At 46.7% G+C, this 16,520-nt stretch overlaps 2 protein-coding genes and 1 long non-coding RNA gene across 10 annotated transcripts in view; 2 read left to right on the top strand and 1 right to left on the bottom strand.

The window, feature by feature from the left end:
* CSNK1E (casein kinase 1 epsilon) overlaps nt 1-10,564 on the top strand; it is a 30,200-nt gene extending 19,636 nt beyond the window's left edge. For 2 of the 3 annotated variants that reach the window (XM_023935345.2, XM_086887462.1), the window contains exons 6-11: nt 4,513-4,683; nt 6,210-6,358; nt 6,879-7,071; nt 7,178-7,317; nt 7,683-7,748; nt 8,287-9,845. In XM_023935345.2, coding sequence (XP_023791113.1) covers nt 4,513-4,683; nt 6,210-6,358; nt 6,879-7,071; nt 7,178-7,317; nt 7,683-7,715 — 686 coding nt within the window. In that variant the 3' untranslated portion in view covers nt 7,716-7,748; nt 8,287-9,845. Of the gene's footprint in view, nt 1-4,512; nt 4,684-6,209; nt 6,359-6,878; nt 7,072-7,177; nt 7,318-7,682; nt 7,749-8,286; nt 9,846-9,952 lie in introns of those variants that run through there. The other variant, XM_086887465.1, reaches the window with a different exon arrangement.
* Nucleotides 10,300-11,377, bottom strand: LOC147653534 (uncharacterized). Its single transcript, XR_015286407.1, has 3 exons — nt 11,269-11,377; nt 10,714-10,805; nt 10,300-10,385 (listed from the first exon to the last, which is right to left on the bottom strand). It is a non-coding gene; the product is annotated as an uncharacterized LOC147653534 (long non-coding RNA).
* A 99-nt stretch (nt 11,378-11,476) lies between these two features.
* TMEM184B (transmembrane protein 184B) overlaps nt 11,477-16,520 on the top strand; it is a 30,595-nt gene continuing 25,551 nt past the window's right edge. The window contains exon 1 of one of the 6 annotated variants that reach the window (XM_086887453.1): nt 11,477-11,633. In XM_086887453.1, coding sequence (XP_086743579.1) covers nt 11,631-11,633 — 3 coding nt within the window. In that variant the 5' untranslated portion in view covers nt 11,477-11,630. Of the gene's footprint in view, nt 11,634-11,754; nt 12,115-16,520 lie in introns of those variants that run through there. The other 5 variants (XM_086887451.1, XM_086887455.1, XM_086887450.1 and 2 more) reach the window with 5 other exon arrangements.

Genomic DNA, 16,520 nt, shown 5'->3' with positions numbered 1-16,520 from the left:
TTCGGGAAAGTCTGGGTGTGAGTTACTCTGCGCAACAGGTCTCGGGTGTATTATCTCCACGTTGCAGATAGTTGCCCTGAATGGCATAAAGGTTACATGACTTGCCTGGAGGAAAGGGGGTGGGGGTGTTTGGGTTTCATCTGGAGTTCCTGTTTCTCAAGACCTTGCCACAGGGTATATGACAGAGATGTTTGTGAGTTAGCAGCATTGCTATGGGAACCATCACTCTGAATTTTTTGACTTTTCAGAGACTAAATTCTCTGTCGTAATGTTACCTTAATGTGGTCTAGGGAGAGGGAAGGAACCAGGTGCCAGGGTATTTGTGTGACAGGAATAGCAAATGAATAAATGCCTTTATTTGAATTTGCAAGCTAAGGGTTGGGCATTCCAATGTCTGGAGGAAACACATTCTTTTCCCAGTGACCGGGGAAAAAAGTAGGAGGCGAAATTGGGGAGGGTTCCACAGCTGGAGACTTGCCATTGGGGGAGTCATTGGACTGTGCAGGCTTTGGTTCATGCATTCCAGTCAATTTTCACATGCTCTAGGGATGAGAGTCCCTTGCACCCACTGTAGCCTGTAATGTCTGAAATAGATGCCCGGGGTGCCCAGGAGACAGTCTCGGAAGAAGCCTGATGGTCTCTGTCTGGGTGACAGAGGGGGTGGGGGGGACAGTGCCTTTCCAAATGAATGTCCTAGATGATATCGATGTAGGCTGTGCAGATCATAAGTCCTCCTGCTCATCCTGCCCTCTGTCACCCATTCCAAATTCTTGTGTGTTTTTAAAGGCTGTTGCCATGCAGTGGGGAGAGAAAGGGGAACTCTAGTCCAGCATGTGCAAGATCAGATCTGAGTATGTAATCAGGAAAACATTGCTTGGTTAAGCCTGCCTGCAGCTGGGCTGGCTCCAGGGAAGACAGCCGATTTCCAGGGAGTTCTGCATGGGAGCAGCATAACTTTGGTAGGATCAGAGTGGAAGAAAACACTCTTTGGATAGGAGGACCAGGAGATAGTTTAGGCTACAAAGAAACACGTTTTGTCATGAACTTTGTGTCTGAGGCAACGAGTCCTCAGTCTTTGCTCTTTGCCGAAGCATGTCTCGTCCTGTCGTGCTACTCAGCCCTGACTTGGCTTCTGAGGACCCTGCTTTGGGAAGGGAGTGAAGATGTGGGCTGGCTGGGAACCTCGCTGGGGGTGGGAGGGAACTGGCAGGAGATTGCTTGCAGAGTGGGTTGGGTTTGAGAGGTCATACTGGGTTGTGTGGGAAGGCAACCTTGTGTTTTCTCTATTGGAAGGACTTATTTGGAAGGAGGGGTGGAAACGATGAGTGTCTTATGAAGAAGACATTTTTCATAAAATTTGCTTTCAAAAAAAACCCCTCATTGTAGGAGAGCTGAGATAAAATGGAGAGAGGAAGTGTGGTGTGATATCACAGGTCACGACTATAATCCTGCTTCTGGACTGACTTGCTCAGCGGATGCATTCACATCACTTGTATTTTTCTTTCTCTTTTCAAACTCCAAAGTGAGATTTATTTTTTTTTCTTGCAGCCCAGGGATGCTATGAGAGTTAGTCACTGATCGTCAGGTTTCTAAAAGTGGAAGGTAGTAACACTAAATAATGTTTCCTTGATGTGTAGAGGTAAAGTTTTATTTAGAACTCTTCATTGTTTAATGTTATCTGGTGTCCTGAGGATGTTGGTATATGAGGCCTTGCAAAAAAAGTAATTAAATATCGGAGATGTGTAATAGTAACTGAAGATGAAACAAAGAAAGGGGATGTAGGAATTGTTGTGGTTTACCCTCCTTCAGGGTTTAATTCAGTGTCTTGTACATAGGGTTACAGGTAATAGGCAGACTGCTACAATGTTTTGAGACAGCTGCACAAACTGTGACCCACCCTGTTGGTAGCTCAGACTCATCACAGGTTTGAGTCTGGCTGAAGCTGTTTAAGTGGGCTACAATGACCACATGTATGTGAGGTGCTGAACATGGAGAGTGCAGTGCAGTCAAACACTTATCATTTGGCATTTTAATAATTAGGTGTTGCGCTTGCAGTTGTTTTTCCTTGATCGTATTGCTGTGTTAAGACACAGTTGTATTTGCATGCACGTAATGGGTACTAGTTAGCTTCCCAATTTGGTTTTTAACCCCTCTTATTGCCTTCAGTGAAGGCTTGTAGAATTCCCCACTGACTTCAGGCTCCCTAATCTCAAGTCTCTAATTTTGGCCTTCCCTAAAGTGCTAGGACCGTGCCCAGGCATATGTTTGCAGAATGTATCCTGTTCTGGATGGGATTGGTGGCTGTGCTCAAAAGTGCCCTGCTTCACACAAGTGGAGGTGTGTTATTCAGCCTGCCCTAAGCAGTTTGGAGTCCAAGCAGGATTTTGGAGGCAGCATCCTGATTTATTCCTGAAAGGCTGATTTGCTTGTTCAGTAGGTTTCTCTGGTTCTTCCCCTGCCTTTCCCTACTCCTCTGATGGGAACCACCATGCTCTCTAGTCAAGAAGCCTCAGCTAGAGGTGTTAAAGCTACAGTGTGGATCAGTCAAGGGCTGGCAAGACTACAGGACTGAGGTTATCCTTGTCTCCTGTGCTTTCAAGCCCTGGGTGTGTGTTCTGACTCCATTTCCACATGCCTCCTGTCTAGGGATGTAGGTCATTAGCCAATATTGTTTAGTTTTGTTTATTTGATATGCATGGTGAGTAATCGCAGCCCTCTGAGAGTACACGTATCCCAACCTTAGGCTAAATGCAAAACTGGGTTTCTTTTCTCTGCTCCTGTCATAGCATCTAAGTATCTCCCAGACAGCCATGTAATTATCTTTGGCAGTAGCCTGATAAGATTAGGAAGTATTAGCCCCTTTAAAGTGGGCAACTTGAGATAGTAAGTTAGTGAGGTCAAAAAATGCTGGGATTTCTACATGCTCAAAGTGAGACACTTTAGGAATGTGCAGGGCTGCTCTCTCCTCTGCCATCTTGGAACTTGGCATTTTGATAGAGTTTCATGTGCTTTAACCCAAATGATCTCTCCTATCAGATGATGAGACCCTCCTTTTCTTCTGCAACCACAGTACTTTTTTTTCCCTACTCAACAGTTCTAACTTGGCAAGCCCTCAGTTCTCAAAATAACTAGGAGGTTATGAGAGAGATTCATGAGGAAGAAGGAGCCTTGTGCCCCACAGCTTGTGTTGTTACATGTGTATCTGTGACATGCTACAGGTACTCTTCTGTCAAGATTCAGCTCAGTTAACAGAAAAAGGGACAGCTGTAGTGATCTACTGGGCTTGGAATGGGGCAGGTGGTAGCATGCATCTGATACAGCCCACAGACTAGTACATAATTTGTAGCATCTTCCAGGATGTGGCACTGAATCCAGCAAAATGTGCTGTAGTAAGTTAATATGATAAATTAAGATCTTTAGTCTTTCCTCCATCCCTGTGCTCTCCTTTAAGCCATATTTTGCCTGCCTGTTATCTGTGTCAGTTGTTGTTCTGAAGATGTAAAATACTTTCTCCAAAGTGTTTATTTTATTTGGGAGGGAAACAAGAGCAAGACAATCTTGGCAAGATTTATAGATGAATTTGCAAGCAATGTTGGAGGAGTTAACCAGGTAATATTTGCAGTTGTTGAGATTCTGCATCAAGTCATTCTCGAGCTAGCTTGAAACTTAAAATGGCTTGGCTATTCCAGAGCACAAGGTCAGTGTGAAATGTTGGGGGTATTTTTTGTGAGCCAATTTCTTTTGTTTCATAAGTAAGCATCTAAAGATGGGTCCTTCCAATGGGAGGCAAGGGCAACCTTTGGTCGGAGTAGATTTGGTAGTGATGCTAGTTACACAGTCATTCCCCATTTGGAGGTGAATCTTTTCTTCAAAGTATGCTCCTTTCTGCCACAGCTTGAAAAAATGTCACCAAGCTGGAAAGACATCTTTGCACATTACATGTTAGGCTTCTACTACCAACGAACTATCAACAAAGTTGTTTACTACTAGAAGGGGTCCCTAGTTCCTTGTCCTGCTCTGCTTAAAGACTATCAGCAGATTAATTAGAAGATGTGTTTGACAGGGCTGTGTTGGACTTACTGTTAGCTTTGTCTATCTGTGACTACCTCTGTCATGACTAATCCCTGGACTGAAGAATCATTCTGGGTGGGGAAGTGTAGGTGCCCTTCCTCTGGGACTGGGAAGAGCAAAGTAGGCAGGGTTGCTGCAGCAGTTCTTGAGATGTGAAATTCTTGTGTGAATTAAGGCTTGTCCAAGTGAGGAGGTAGTCAGAGTCATTAGTTATGAAGTGGGTTGGGCAGTATGTGGAGAGGATCACCTCAACTCTTGTAGTATGATCATCATCACAGGAATTTGCTCTGGAATGTCTTCTACAAGTTTGACTATCTATAGAAATCTACCAGAAAAGAGAGAGGGGCGGTTGTTCTGTTCAGTTTTCACCTCCAAAGCTATGTGATTGCCAAAGCAGTTTTGGTCGCTGCTCACTCCTTGCCCCTTTGTAACTTCTCACAGAACAAAGTCGCCGTGATGACCTGGAGAGCCTGGGTTATGTGCTCATGTATTTCAACCTGGGCTCGCTGCCCTGGCAGGGCCTCAAGGCTGCCACCAAGCGCCAAAAGTATGAGAGGATCAGCGAGAAAAAGATGTCAACGCCCATCGAGGTGCTCTGCAAAGGGTACCCTTGTAAGTGCTCTCAACTTGATGGCTGTCTTGTCTGCTGCTTGGCTTGTTCACCTGCTGAAACTCCCCGGAATCCTGAGTCCTAAAGGGCAGTGCCCAGTACCTCAGACAAAGATGTGCTGCTGCTGACACTGGTGATGAGAAGGATAACAGAGAGGTCGTGGTACAGTTTGGGTTCAGAAGTGGGAAATGTGTTTTTGTGGACAGTCAAAATTAAATTAGTAAGGGCATGAGAGTGCTGAGTGGGGGGGATCTTTAGGACTTTGTGAGCATTTTAAAGGGGGGTGGGTGTTGAGCTGAGAAGGTATACTGATGATGCTAAATTTTTACTGGTTAATGAGGAATCCCAGGAATAACAAGGCAGTAAAGTGTCAAATGCAGTTCTTTGTAGGTAAACATGAAGTAATGTATGTGAGAACAGAGAGAAGTCTTGATCGTTATGTCATGTGCACAATAGTAGGTGCTGGCTGACCAGTGCCACTCACCAATGAGCTGTTGCAATTACAGTCGATGGCTCTGTGAAAACATCATCTTTGTGATCAGTGGCTGCTGAGGAAAGGGAGTGTTAGGAATTACTAGAAAAGAAGCCCAAATAATGTGTGTAAATCCATGGCCCACTTGCACCTTGAATGCACTGCGTAGGTCTGGTCCATCCCATGGTTTCACAAAGGATATGGTATAAATGAGAAAAGGCCCAGGAAAGGGCCAAAAGGGTGACCAAAGGTGAGTTGATTTCTGCCCAAGTAACAAGTTTGCTGGAAAAAGAGGTGGGTAGAAAGATGATAGAAGTCTTCTCTTTGGCTATGCCTACCGAAGTTTGGATGGGAGCTGGTAATTTCGTGGCCCCAGTTTTTTTTATTGGAAGAGAAACAATGCTGGTTTCTGCCAGCTTCAAAACAAAAGGATATGGTTCTTCACACAGCCAGTAGTAGACTTTGTGGAACTCCTTCGCAGAAGATGTTGTGGATACTTAAATCTTACAGGAGTTCAAGGAGAGACGGAACAAGTATGTGGAAGAGAGATCCTGTGAGGATTACTAAATAGTTAGGAAGTACATCCCGATCAGGAACTACATCCTTTCCTGGAGCTGAAAGCAGGTGCTGAGCTAATGTCAGTGGAAGTATCAGACGTACCTGCCTCACTCTTTCTCCTCTCATCTACTTCTGGCCACTGCTTATGACAGGCTACTGAGATAGGAGGACTTCTGTTCTGAGTTGAACTTCCCAAAGCTCATCTCCAGCTCTTTAGGCCTGCATTCCTGCTGTCCTTCAGCAGGTGCTGTGACTTGCTAGTCTTGCTTGGAGAAGCCGACAAAAGGAGATGCATAACATTTTCTCTGGTAAAAAGAAAGATGGAGTCCTTTTGGTGGCCAAAGCCCTGCCACCAGCAGGCTGTTTGTGTTACACAGTTCTGTGTTTGTGCTGTCCTGCTCCAGCAAGCTGCTGTTGAAAGGCTGCAGCGGCTCCATGGTGGGACCAGGGAGGTTGAATGGCCAACAACAGCCATCAGCTATTCTCTGCTCTCTCCAGCTGAGTTCTCAACATACCTCAACTTCTGCCGTTCACTGAGGTTTGATGATAAACCTGACTACTCGTACCTGCGGCAGCTCTTCCGCAACCTCTTCCACCGCCAAGGCTTCTCCTACGACTACGTCTTTGACTGGAACATGCTTAAATTTGTGAGTGTGTTTGGCAAAAGGGCTGGACCAGGGTTGGTTTGTATCATGGAGATAAAAACCATGGGGGAGGAAGGTTGGAAACTGCCTGCTCTCTGTGCTTACTGCTGGTGAACAGCTTGAGCAACGGGACCAGGTAGAGTGAAAAAGAGGCAGTTGTTTGGTGTATAACTAACTGGGGATATAGCTACTGTTCTATTAGTGAGTGTGTCTGATGGAGCACGTGTGTCAGTAGATCTATAGCTAGAGGTAGGTAGAGAGAATTTTTCAGGAGAGAGCTACATTTGGAGCTGGGATACAGATGTGGATTGCAATAACAGCTGTAGTTCATGTGTTTTCTTATGTGTTTTGTTTTGGAATAGAATGAGGTCCTTTCTTGGTGCAGTGCAAGATGGTGGGGGGAGTTTTGGGGAAGGGCCCCACTTCCTTGGCGTAATGGAGCACCGTGTGTTTTCTGTCCGGGGCTGCTGCTGTTTGTCCTGCCTGACAGCTGTGTGTGTGGTGTGGGGGTTTCTCTACTCAGGGAGCAGCCCGGAACCCTGAGGATATGGATCGGGAGCGGCGAGAGCACGAGCGAGAGGAGAGGATGGGGCAACTCCGAGGGTCAGCCACGCGAGCGCTGCCCCCTGGCCCACCTGCCGGAGCCACTGCCAACCGTCTTCGCAATGTCACCGAGCCCATGGCCTCCACCCCCACCTCCCGAATCCAGCAGTCCGGTGAGGGGGGGTGGGAAAGCTGGGGGAGGGTGCCACCCCTGTTGTTGGCGGGAAACCAAAACTGATATTGTAATATTCTTGTCTCAACATTTCTCTGCCCCAACAGGCAACACGTCCCCCAGAGCAATCTCAAGAGTGGACAGGGAGCGGAAGGTCAGCATGAGGTTACACCGAGGAGCTCCTGCCAACGTCTCCTCATCTGACCTCACAGGGCGGCAAGAAGTGTCACGGATTTCAGCATCACAGGTGGGCTCCTGCTGCAGTATTCCTGGCCTTGGCCAGGATATCCCAGAAGGTCTGCAGGCCCCAGAGCAGTTTTTGCCTGATTTGCTGGAGCTGACATGAGCTGGAAGCTTCTGGTGTGGTATGGGGAGTGGTACACCCTTGCTCTTCTGTTTTGTATTTTCTGGAGGCCATGCTGCCATTTTAGCTCTGCTTTGCTTGGAGTAAGCCTTCATCTTGTATTCCAGACCACAGTGGTTTGGAGAAGCAAAATGGTAAACTCTTGAGAGGGAGGGTGTCCTGAGAGAAATGTGCAGGCTCTGTTTTGGTGCCTTTTTTTCTTTTTTCTTCCTCTCCAGCCCTTAGCAACTCTTCCTTTTCTTTTGTAGACAAGTGTGCCATTTGATCACCTTGGGAAGTGAGGAGCAATTGCCACTGGACCAGTGTTTGCTTAGGTGAGCCTGTACTCATGCCTGGGAGCCCCTAACAAGGAAATTGCTGGGAAAAAAAGCCTTAAGTTAAGACTTTATGTTGTTGTGGGGGATTGGTATATTTCCTTTCCTTTCAACTTACTTTGAGATGTTTTTTGGTTTCAGAGGAAAGAGTAACATTAACTGCCAAAACCTTGAGGGGACAGATTGTCTTAGTTGTAAAGGTAGCTTCCATTTCTCCAGGAGGATAGGAAGGGTGGAGAAGGTGCTGGGCTGGGGAGCCATTTCATTAGTTCCTCATGAATGCTTTTCTGGCAGTGTGACAGTGTTGGGGTGGAGGGTGCTGAGCAGGTAATCAAGTGTGCAAGACTTAGTACAGCTACTGAGTGCCTCTTGTAGAGAAAACCGCAGTAGCTGGGCGAGGTACCTCTGAGGGGAGGCAGGAGTGTAGAAGAAAAGGCTGATTTGATTTGTTACACTCCAACTGGCAATGGAAGTGCTGGGAAAAGCCTTTACTCCTAACATCTCTTGCTTTTTTCTCTCTTTTGAATTCTCTTTTTAGTGTCTTCACTGTATTTTTCTTTTAAAAAACAAAAAACCCAACAAACAAACAAAAACCTAAAAAAAAATAAAAGGCAAAAAAAACAAACAAACAAAAAAACCCAACAGAATTTCTTTTTGCCAACGATGAGGAGTCGAGCTGTGCCCCCGCGCTGGTGTGAGCCGTTTCCAGAGGGCCACCTGTCCCCGGCGTGAGCGCCTCCAAGGAGCTGTCGACGTGGGAGCCGTGTGGGAACACCTGCACTGCCCCTCAGCCCCTACTGCTGCCCCCACTGGCTACCCTCAGTTCCCTCTCCTGACTCTGCTCCTGGTTTTGATTTCTATTTTTTTTTTTTTTTTCTTCTTGGATATCTTCTCCTGCTTTAATTTTTTTTTTTATAATATTGTTTTCAAATCATATGGTTTCTAGCCATATAAATTTAAACTTTGCTCTCCTTTTTTTCTGAGGGCAGGGGTTGGTGGTGGGTGGGTGAAGCATTTTTTTGGTCTTTTTTTTGGTTTTGTTCTTTTCAGGAGCCTTGTGGGCCAGGAGGGAATCAGATTCCAGCCACACTTGATGGTAGAAGTCTGATTTTTATTATTATAATGGAATTTATTTTCTCAAGCATTAAACACATTTTAAGCTGTGAGGGGAATTGTGGCAACAGCCTAATCATTGACTCGGGCTTCCTTTCCTTGGGTGGCTTCTCTGCGGTTTCTTTTCTGGCTGTTGGGAGAAGTGCCAGCCTTCCCTGTTCCAAGTGGTCCTCACACGCCGAGGGATCTCTTTGGAGAGGCACCTGGTCCCATGGAGGATGGGATTGTTGGAGCTGACATACAGGGAGAAATATACTTCTCATCCCTGCAGCGGGGTCTTTATTTTTTTTTTTTATTTTTTTTTTTTGTCTGGCTGTGCGTGTTTTTCTATTTTTATTTTTTAATTAAAACTTGTTTTAATTCCTCCGGAGAGAGTGTGGGACTTGAGGAGAAGAGAGGGGCGCACAGAAACTGGAGTTTGGAGTTCTTTCAGAGCAATGGTTCTTGCTCTCTCCTTTCCTCATGCAACCCCAAGTAAGATCCACCAATACATGCACAATCCCCTCCTGCCCTCTCCCACTCGTCTCCCCCCTCCTTTTCCCCCCCCCACTTTAGTTGTTTTTAAATATAATTTAGGAATACTCAAGCTGCTTTGTGGCACTTGGGGCTTTGAAACACAATGATCACCACTGCGACCTATGGCCTGTAGCAGACACACTGTCACTGTAGTGTGGAGCCGATGGGTTGTTGGCAGGGCGGGGAGGGTGGGGTTAGTCTTTGTTTTGTTTGTTTTTACCCTTTCTATTTAACACTTTATTTTTCCTCCCTGTTTTTTTCCTAATTTATTTACCCCTCTTACTGTCTCTCTCTTTTTTTTAATTAAAGAGCAAAACTTTTTATTACTTTGTAATTTAAAAAAACAAAAAAAAAACCTGAAGAACTTTGGGGGGGATTTTGTACTTTTTTCCTGTGTAAATATTGGACTTTTTTGAGCTTTATCGTGGTTGTTAATTTGAAGTAATAAAGTAGAAAATGATAAAGTGATGCCAGCATCTGTCATTTCTTCCTTTAATGACCCTGGCACCTTTGCTGGGAGTTGCATCTTAGACACAGGACATGGTCTTGTGGCTGAACCTGTTTCTGAATTCCAGGAACAAGTTTGATCAGAATTACTGGAAAAAAAAAGCACAGGACTGGAGCGCCTAAAAATAAACCTGAGCTGATCTCTGCAGTTGCAGCCTTGGAACAGGCGAGAGTTATGTGAAATCTGATTCAGGATCTATCTCTCGGTTCCTGGATCTGAGCCTCTGGCGTCCCATGCGTCTGGCTGTGAGGAAGAGAGAGGGATGGGCCTTTCCATGCCGTTGGCTTTGGGTGTGCGCTGACTTGGACAGAAGTGGACCCTGGATTTTGTGGTTTTTGCTTTCTTCAAACCTCAGTCCTGGAGGAGAGAGGCACGGATCACTTGACAACACAGTGCCTGATGCAAACGGACTGACATCCCTGTGAAGTGGCACCTGCTGCTTTGGTGTCTGCTGTGGTGTGGTTTGTTTGGGTTTCTCCTCCTTTGCTTGTCTGACCTGTCTGGCAGTAAAATACTAAATTTTAATACTGATTTATTTCTAAATTGCTACTCCTATAGTTACACATCCCTGCATTATCCTGATGAGAGGCCTGTTTCTTCCAGGCTCTTTGAAACCCTTGAAACTTATTTTCAGAAACACCTGCTGGGAATAAATGATGGATCTTGGTGACTTTGCAAATTCTTTCCAAGCTTGTTCTCTGCCAGCCAGCCAGGAAGAGCTGTTCCTTTGTTTCCCTGCTGCATGGGGTCTTCCAGCTCCAGGGATGAGAGTAGGAGGGAGGGGAAGAGGAAGGTAGTTCCAGGCATATGGAGGTATTCTGCACTTACCTCAATGCTGCATTTACCCTGCCTCCATTTTGAGCGTGCTTTTGCTGGATCAGAATGAAACTGGACGTTTTCCGCTGTAAATCCTGTGATTTCTGTGGGAGAGGGGAAATGTTCCTGGGTGAGACAGCACCACCATCCTTGCCGTGTGGTGGAGGCAGCAGAGCCGTGAGCTGGCAGGGCCCAGGAGCACCGTGGGGATGTTTTGGGTGGGAGTTCTGGCCTGGGACAAAACGGGAATACACGCTGCCATTTTGGGGCACGTGTGGTAGCAGCTCCCTATCTGTTATAAGATGGGCAAGTGGACTTCTAATGCAGCAGGAGGAGAAAATCATCACCTCCTTTTGCTAACACAGTTGTATTAAACGTTCTAGGGCGTGGTGTTTTTGGTTGCTTTCTTTGTTTGGCTTTTTTCTTTTCTTTAAGACTCAAAGTGCCCTGTTCAGACTTAAGTCGAGGCACGGCTTTGGTTTCCAACACCCCTGCGTACCATTCACTCGGGGTTTGGAGGAAATCTGCCTGAGGCAGGCCTCTTCCTGAGGTCAGTATTGTCTTTACCCGGTCCGGCGGGGGACAAGAGCTGCTGGATCGCTGGAACCTCCCGCGCGCCCGTTCCGGGAAGCGCATCCCTCCGCCCGGCGCTGCGGGAAAACTCCGCGTCACCCGCCCCGCCAGCACTGCCCCTTTAAGAGAGGACCGGTGACGTCACCCTGTTCCCCCTCCCTGGCGGGCAGTGGGCGGGGCGCGCGGTGCCGTGCGCAGGCGCGGAGGGAGGGCCGGGCCGGGCCCGGCGTCGCCATGGGCTCCTGAGGCCTCCGCGCCCCCGCGCCGGTGCCGGCGCCGCCCGCGGGGCAGCGGGCAGGGCCCGACCCGACCCCTCCTCGCCCCACCGGGCTGGGCCGTGTCCGCCCGCCCGCTGCATGGTAAGACGTGGCGGGGGCGGCTGCGGGCGCGCGGGCCGGGCCGGGCCGGGCCGGAGGGGCCGAGCTGGCGCGGGGGCGGCTCGTTGAGGCGAACTCACCTTGCGCTCCGCGCCGGCCCGGTGTGGTCGCGATTCCCGCTCCCCCCAGTTCCTCCTCCCGTCGCCACCCAGCTCTCCGCCCCGTTCCCCCCCGGTGTGCGCCCCCTTCTTAGGGCTGCCCCCGCCATTCCCTTCCGCGCACATTCCTCCCTCATGGCCTCCTTACCAACACGCACAGCGCTCACCCCCGCGTCTACCCACAGCCTCCCAGTGCAACCCCCACAGCCTCGCCCCCACCCCCGGTGCAGCCCACCCAATTCCTTCGTCTCCCTCCTTCCCCGCAATCTGTCCTTGCTGCAGCTGTTCCACTCTCCCTATGCATTCACATGCACCAGCACAGCCCCCTCGTTCCCCAGTGCTGTCACGCTCTTTGGTGGCATTGGGTGGGTGTCACTGCACGGGTGTGTCTGGTCCTGGGTGGGCTGGGAGCTCAGTAGGCTGCAGTAACGTGGTGGGCACCAGGTTTGTGTTTGCTGGGTTTCTTTTGATTCAGACTGGATGGACTGACAGACGCCTCGTGCATGTGCTGGTGTGGTAGGTGTGTGAGGAGGCTGTTACTGTGCCTGTGTTCTCTTGCACTGTAGGTGAGTTGTGGGTCTTGTTTGGATGCTCGTGGTGTCTCGAAATCTCAATTGCTCTGTGAGGGCTAAATTCAGCCTTGGCAGCTGCAGCATGTAGTGGAAAGAGGGCTTTGGAAGAATGTGTGCGTGACTGAGTTCTGATGAATTGTGGAAAGGGACTAGAGTGATTTCAGGGACAGCTCTATGAAAGCTGCCTGGAACACTCTGAAGCTGTCAAGAGTGGGTGGAGGAGGAGGAGGAGGAGGAGGAGTGGAAAATCTAGAGGAAATGGTGAAGATGGCTCCTGCTTATAGAAAGTTTGCAATTGTTCTTGCCATGTAAGGAGCTTGAACAGGAGTAATTACTGAAGACATGAAGACAGGTTTTCCCCAGAGAGAAGGCTGTTTACCTCTGTTAAAGATAAAAATAGAAGACATTGATCAATAATAGAGCAAAGGCTAATAGGGTAAATAGAAATGGCTTTCCTATACTGCAAAAAAAACCCAGAAAACAATCAATGAAAATGTAATAGAGCATACATCCCACTAACAAAGACTTGGCTCTTTTAATACAGCAGTTAACTGTGCCTTTGAACTTGTGTTGTTGGATGTTACCCTTTGGTCTAAGAGCTTAGCAGCCTCCTTAAAAGGAAACACAGATTTCTCTAGAAATCTTCATGTTATTCAGGTTTCTAATAATAAATGTTTATATTTATGTGATACTGTTGGCAAAAAAAATAAACTCTTGTGCTTTTAGGATGTTGGCTAAGTACTAAACAACAGGGGCTTTGGGAGAGCTTTTCTTATGGTGAAGGTATCCCAGAAAGGCCTACTTCAGGCTTTCTTTTCACTATTGTCCCCAAGAATATGGGCTTCAACGCTGCTCTGGTCTAGGGGAACAGGTTTTTAGGTCCTTAATACCATCATTATTAAGGTTGTGCTGTAAACCCTATGTGGCATGGAAGCAGCAGGTGGGTACCTCTGCATCTGAAGCAGGAGTGATTTGGTCTTGCTGCAAAATGATTGGGAAGCTTTACGACTGAATTCAGCGTTTCTGACCAGCTCCATTGTGGACAGATGTTTTTCTTTGTGTTCTGCTCAGGTCTCTACCATCAGTTCTGAGCACTGAATGGACAGTGTTTCAGAGGTGTGGGGCAAGGGGATGAGCACCTTCCAACCACTGGGCACCCTTTGGACTTTAGTTTGTCTCCTTAGGACATGTGGCAGTTGAAAGGGGAAGGTTCTTAGATAAACTGGTCAGAAAATGAGTTTCAGTGTGACTGGCTGGTTTGGCATTACAAAAGCATTCTGAGCTGTCTGGTCTCTAACCATTTGACAGTATCCAGCTAGAAATCTGCCTTGTTCTCTGTCAGCTTCTTTATCTGTTTGCTGGTAGCAGGCTGGGAGGTGAGCTTTTGCAATTGTGGGATCAGGGTTCTTTTATTCTCATGGATAAAGGAAGGGTGGGTATTTCTTTTTTCCTAGCACAAAATAACTTTTACAATACCTCCTTCCCCCTCAAAAAAGGTAATCCTTTTTCTACCCAGTTCTGCTGCAGAATTAACTAAAACATCTAGTAATTGTGTTTTGGTGTAAGATGACAACCTTTTAATTTCCATATGAGGAACTTACCCTTAATTCCTTCTCCTTTCCTGTTTTGGTTTCGTTTTTAATTGGCTTGTGTTTGCATTAAGGGAGATAAACTGCTACCTGCTCCTTTTAGCAGAGTTTCCTGTTTCATTTTCTAGCAGCTCTGCTATCTTTAAACTCTTGCAGCAATATCTGGTGGAAACAGTGAATTCCTCAGGAGATGTTTTTTGTCTGGTCCAAACTGCTTCAAGAGCTCAGTGTTGTACTGAATGAAGTTTGAAGTAAAAGACGAAGTTTCAAATAAGACTTGCTGATTCTGAAGTGCTACTGCTATGACTCGTTTCCTCAGTGTTTCCAGCCTAAAACTGAGGAAACCAAGGAAAGCAGCAGAGAATGTACAGGTTGATCTGTCTGTCCACAATATGAAGAGGACAGCACAGCCTCAGAGAGAAATTGCATTTAGCCTTCATACAGTCGAGTTTTCTAGTACGTGCCTGCTGCTGGCTGCTGTGTAACAAAGCAACTGGGTGTTATTGAACGGCCCTAGCTGGGGACAGAAGCTCTTCCCTGCTTTGGAGTTCGTGATTGATTGTGCTTGCCAAGGCCCTGGAATTTTGAGGTTGTAGAGAATACTACTGGTTGGGAGTTTTGTGTGCTGGCTTGCCCAGCTGTTTACTTGGAGCGCTGTGTCTGTTGTGTGCTGTTCTTGCTTCTTCCCAGACTCATTGGGGTTTGCTTTTTTGCGGTGGAAGAGCTGTTTCCTGTCAAGACATCACACCCTACCAGAACGTTTGGGACTCTGAAAGCAGTTTGACACTGTGACAAGATGGATTTAAACAGCTAAAGCAACTGTAAAATATTATAGTGCTTGAACTGAAAACACCCTTATAGTAAGGGGTTTGCAGGTATTTTTCTGTATTTCTTTTCCTTCCCCCGTTTTTGGGGGTTTTTTTCTTTTGTTTTGGTTTTTTTTTCCCCTTTATGGGCTACTTTTGGGGAAAGCAACTGGACTTGTTTTCAGTGCAGCAATTCCCCAGGAGGGTTTTGGAAGTGAAATTCTGCCAGCTAAAGCAGTGAGTTGCAACCACCCTCCAGGAGTCTCACCTCAGAGTCTCTCTCTCTTCTAAGAAGAGTCGAGGGCTGGAGTACTTGCTCATAGCCAGGTTCTCTCTCTTTAAGAATCAGGTCAACCTCCATGGGGTTTTTGTTTCTGATGGTATAAGTAACATGTCTGGGAAGGCAACAGAGCAAGCTGTGTCCAGGGAAAATGCAGTGTGTAGGCAAGCTGCTCAGGAACTGTGCTGTAGCTGGGTTTGATCAGGTCCTTATAGCCCCTGAGGGGCATAATTCACAGGAAACCTGAAAAGGGAAGTAACTGACATTCTACCTGCAATGTTAACCCGTGCAGTACCTGGATATTTGTCTCTCCACCCTCAAATGTGTATTTGTATTGAAGGGATGGGAATGTTGCTGTTATTATCTTGCAGTCACAGTGCCTGTGAGTCTGATGATACTGAAAGGATCAGCTATTTGAGGTTGTTGTGTAATGAAGACTGACCAAGAGCATTGAGAGTTGGTGTCACAGCCTCACATTTTTTTGTTTCTAGCCCCAAAGTGTCCATCTCTGCCTGGGTATTTTGTATGTGTGGCCCCCCAATCAACTCACTAGTAAACAAAAGTCCCTCTAATTCAGCAAAGAAAATGACTGCAACATGTTATGTAGTGCAGCAAGACGCTTCAGGAGGGAGATGAGATGAAATCATTTCTTAAAAGCTGACCTTGCCGACCCAGTGTTCCCTCCTCAGGCTGCAGAACATGACATGGATGCTATTGGAGGTTGCTGAGCTGATTGCTTGGGAGTCTGCAGCTGCCTGGTCATCTCCAACATGGGTACAGCCTCAGCAGCAGTAATGTGGCTATGCCTCTGTCCAGGTTACTTGAAATGAACATGGACAAGTCAGTCACCTCAAGAGGCATGTTAGAAGTGAATGAATTTCTTTTTGTGGCTCACCATATCTTATATTTTCCTTGCTGGTTTTGCTATGAAAGGTTAGTGGTGAGTGAAGCAATTTGCAGCTGTTTGTCCCATCAGCTGGGAGTGACTTCTCCTCCAAACTCTCCTGATTTACAGACTTCCTTTCTCCCCTCCCAATAACTTTGTGATGGCACTGATTTTACAAGAGTCTTAAGCCAAACGTAATTCATACAAATTCCCTTTCAGGTAACTTCACACAACCGGGTAATTTAATGTCAAAGTGTCTGGAAACACTGAGTTGAAATTTTGATCTCTTTTTAAAGCATGCACCCTCTCGGGTTAATGCTTGGTATGTTTTTTTCTGTATACAGAAAATGCATCGCTGCTGATGGCTTTTGGGATAGAGGGACTCCCATGAATCCAGGAATACAAAGGTCCTAATTCTTTCAGAACTTTGCCTCTGCAGGATTTTTATTTTTCTTGATGAAGTAGCAAGACAGGAAAGAAGTGTGGAGGGACTAATGTTAGATAGGAGCAATGAAATTAGAAGTTCATGATTTTGGGGAATTAGGAAGGATGTTTATGTCTTATATCCAGAGATTAAAAAAAAAAAGAAAAGATGAGCGACAAACTACAAACAAAAATAAGCCAATCAGTTGTTATTG

This window comes from Cyanistes caeruleus, chromosome 4, assembly GCF_971803275.1.
Source record: "Cyanistes caeruleus chromosome 4, bCyaCae1.hap1.1, whole genome shotgun sequence".
NCBI lineage: Eukaryota > Metazoa > Chordata > Aves > Passeriformes > Paridae > Cyanistes > Cyanistes caeruleus.
Note: the sequence above shows the minus strand (reverse complement) of the source record. Positions and strands in the feature narration are given on the sequence as shown.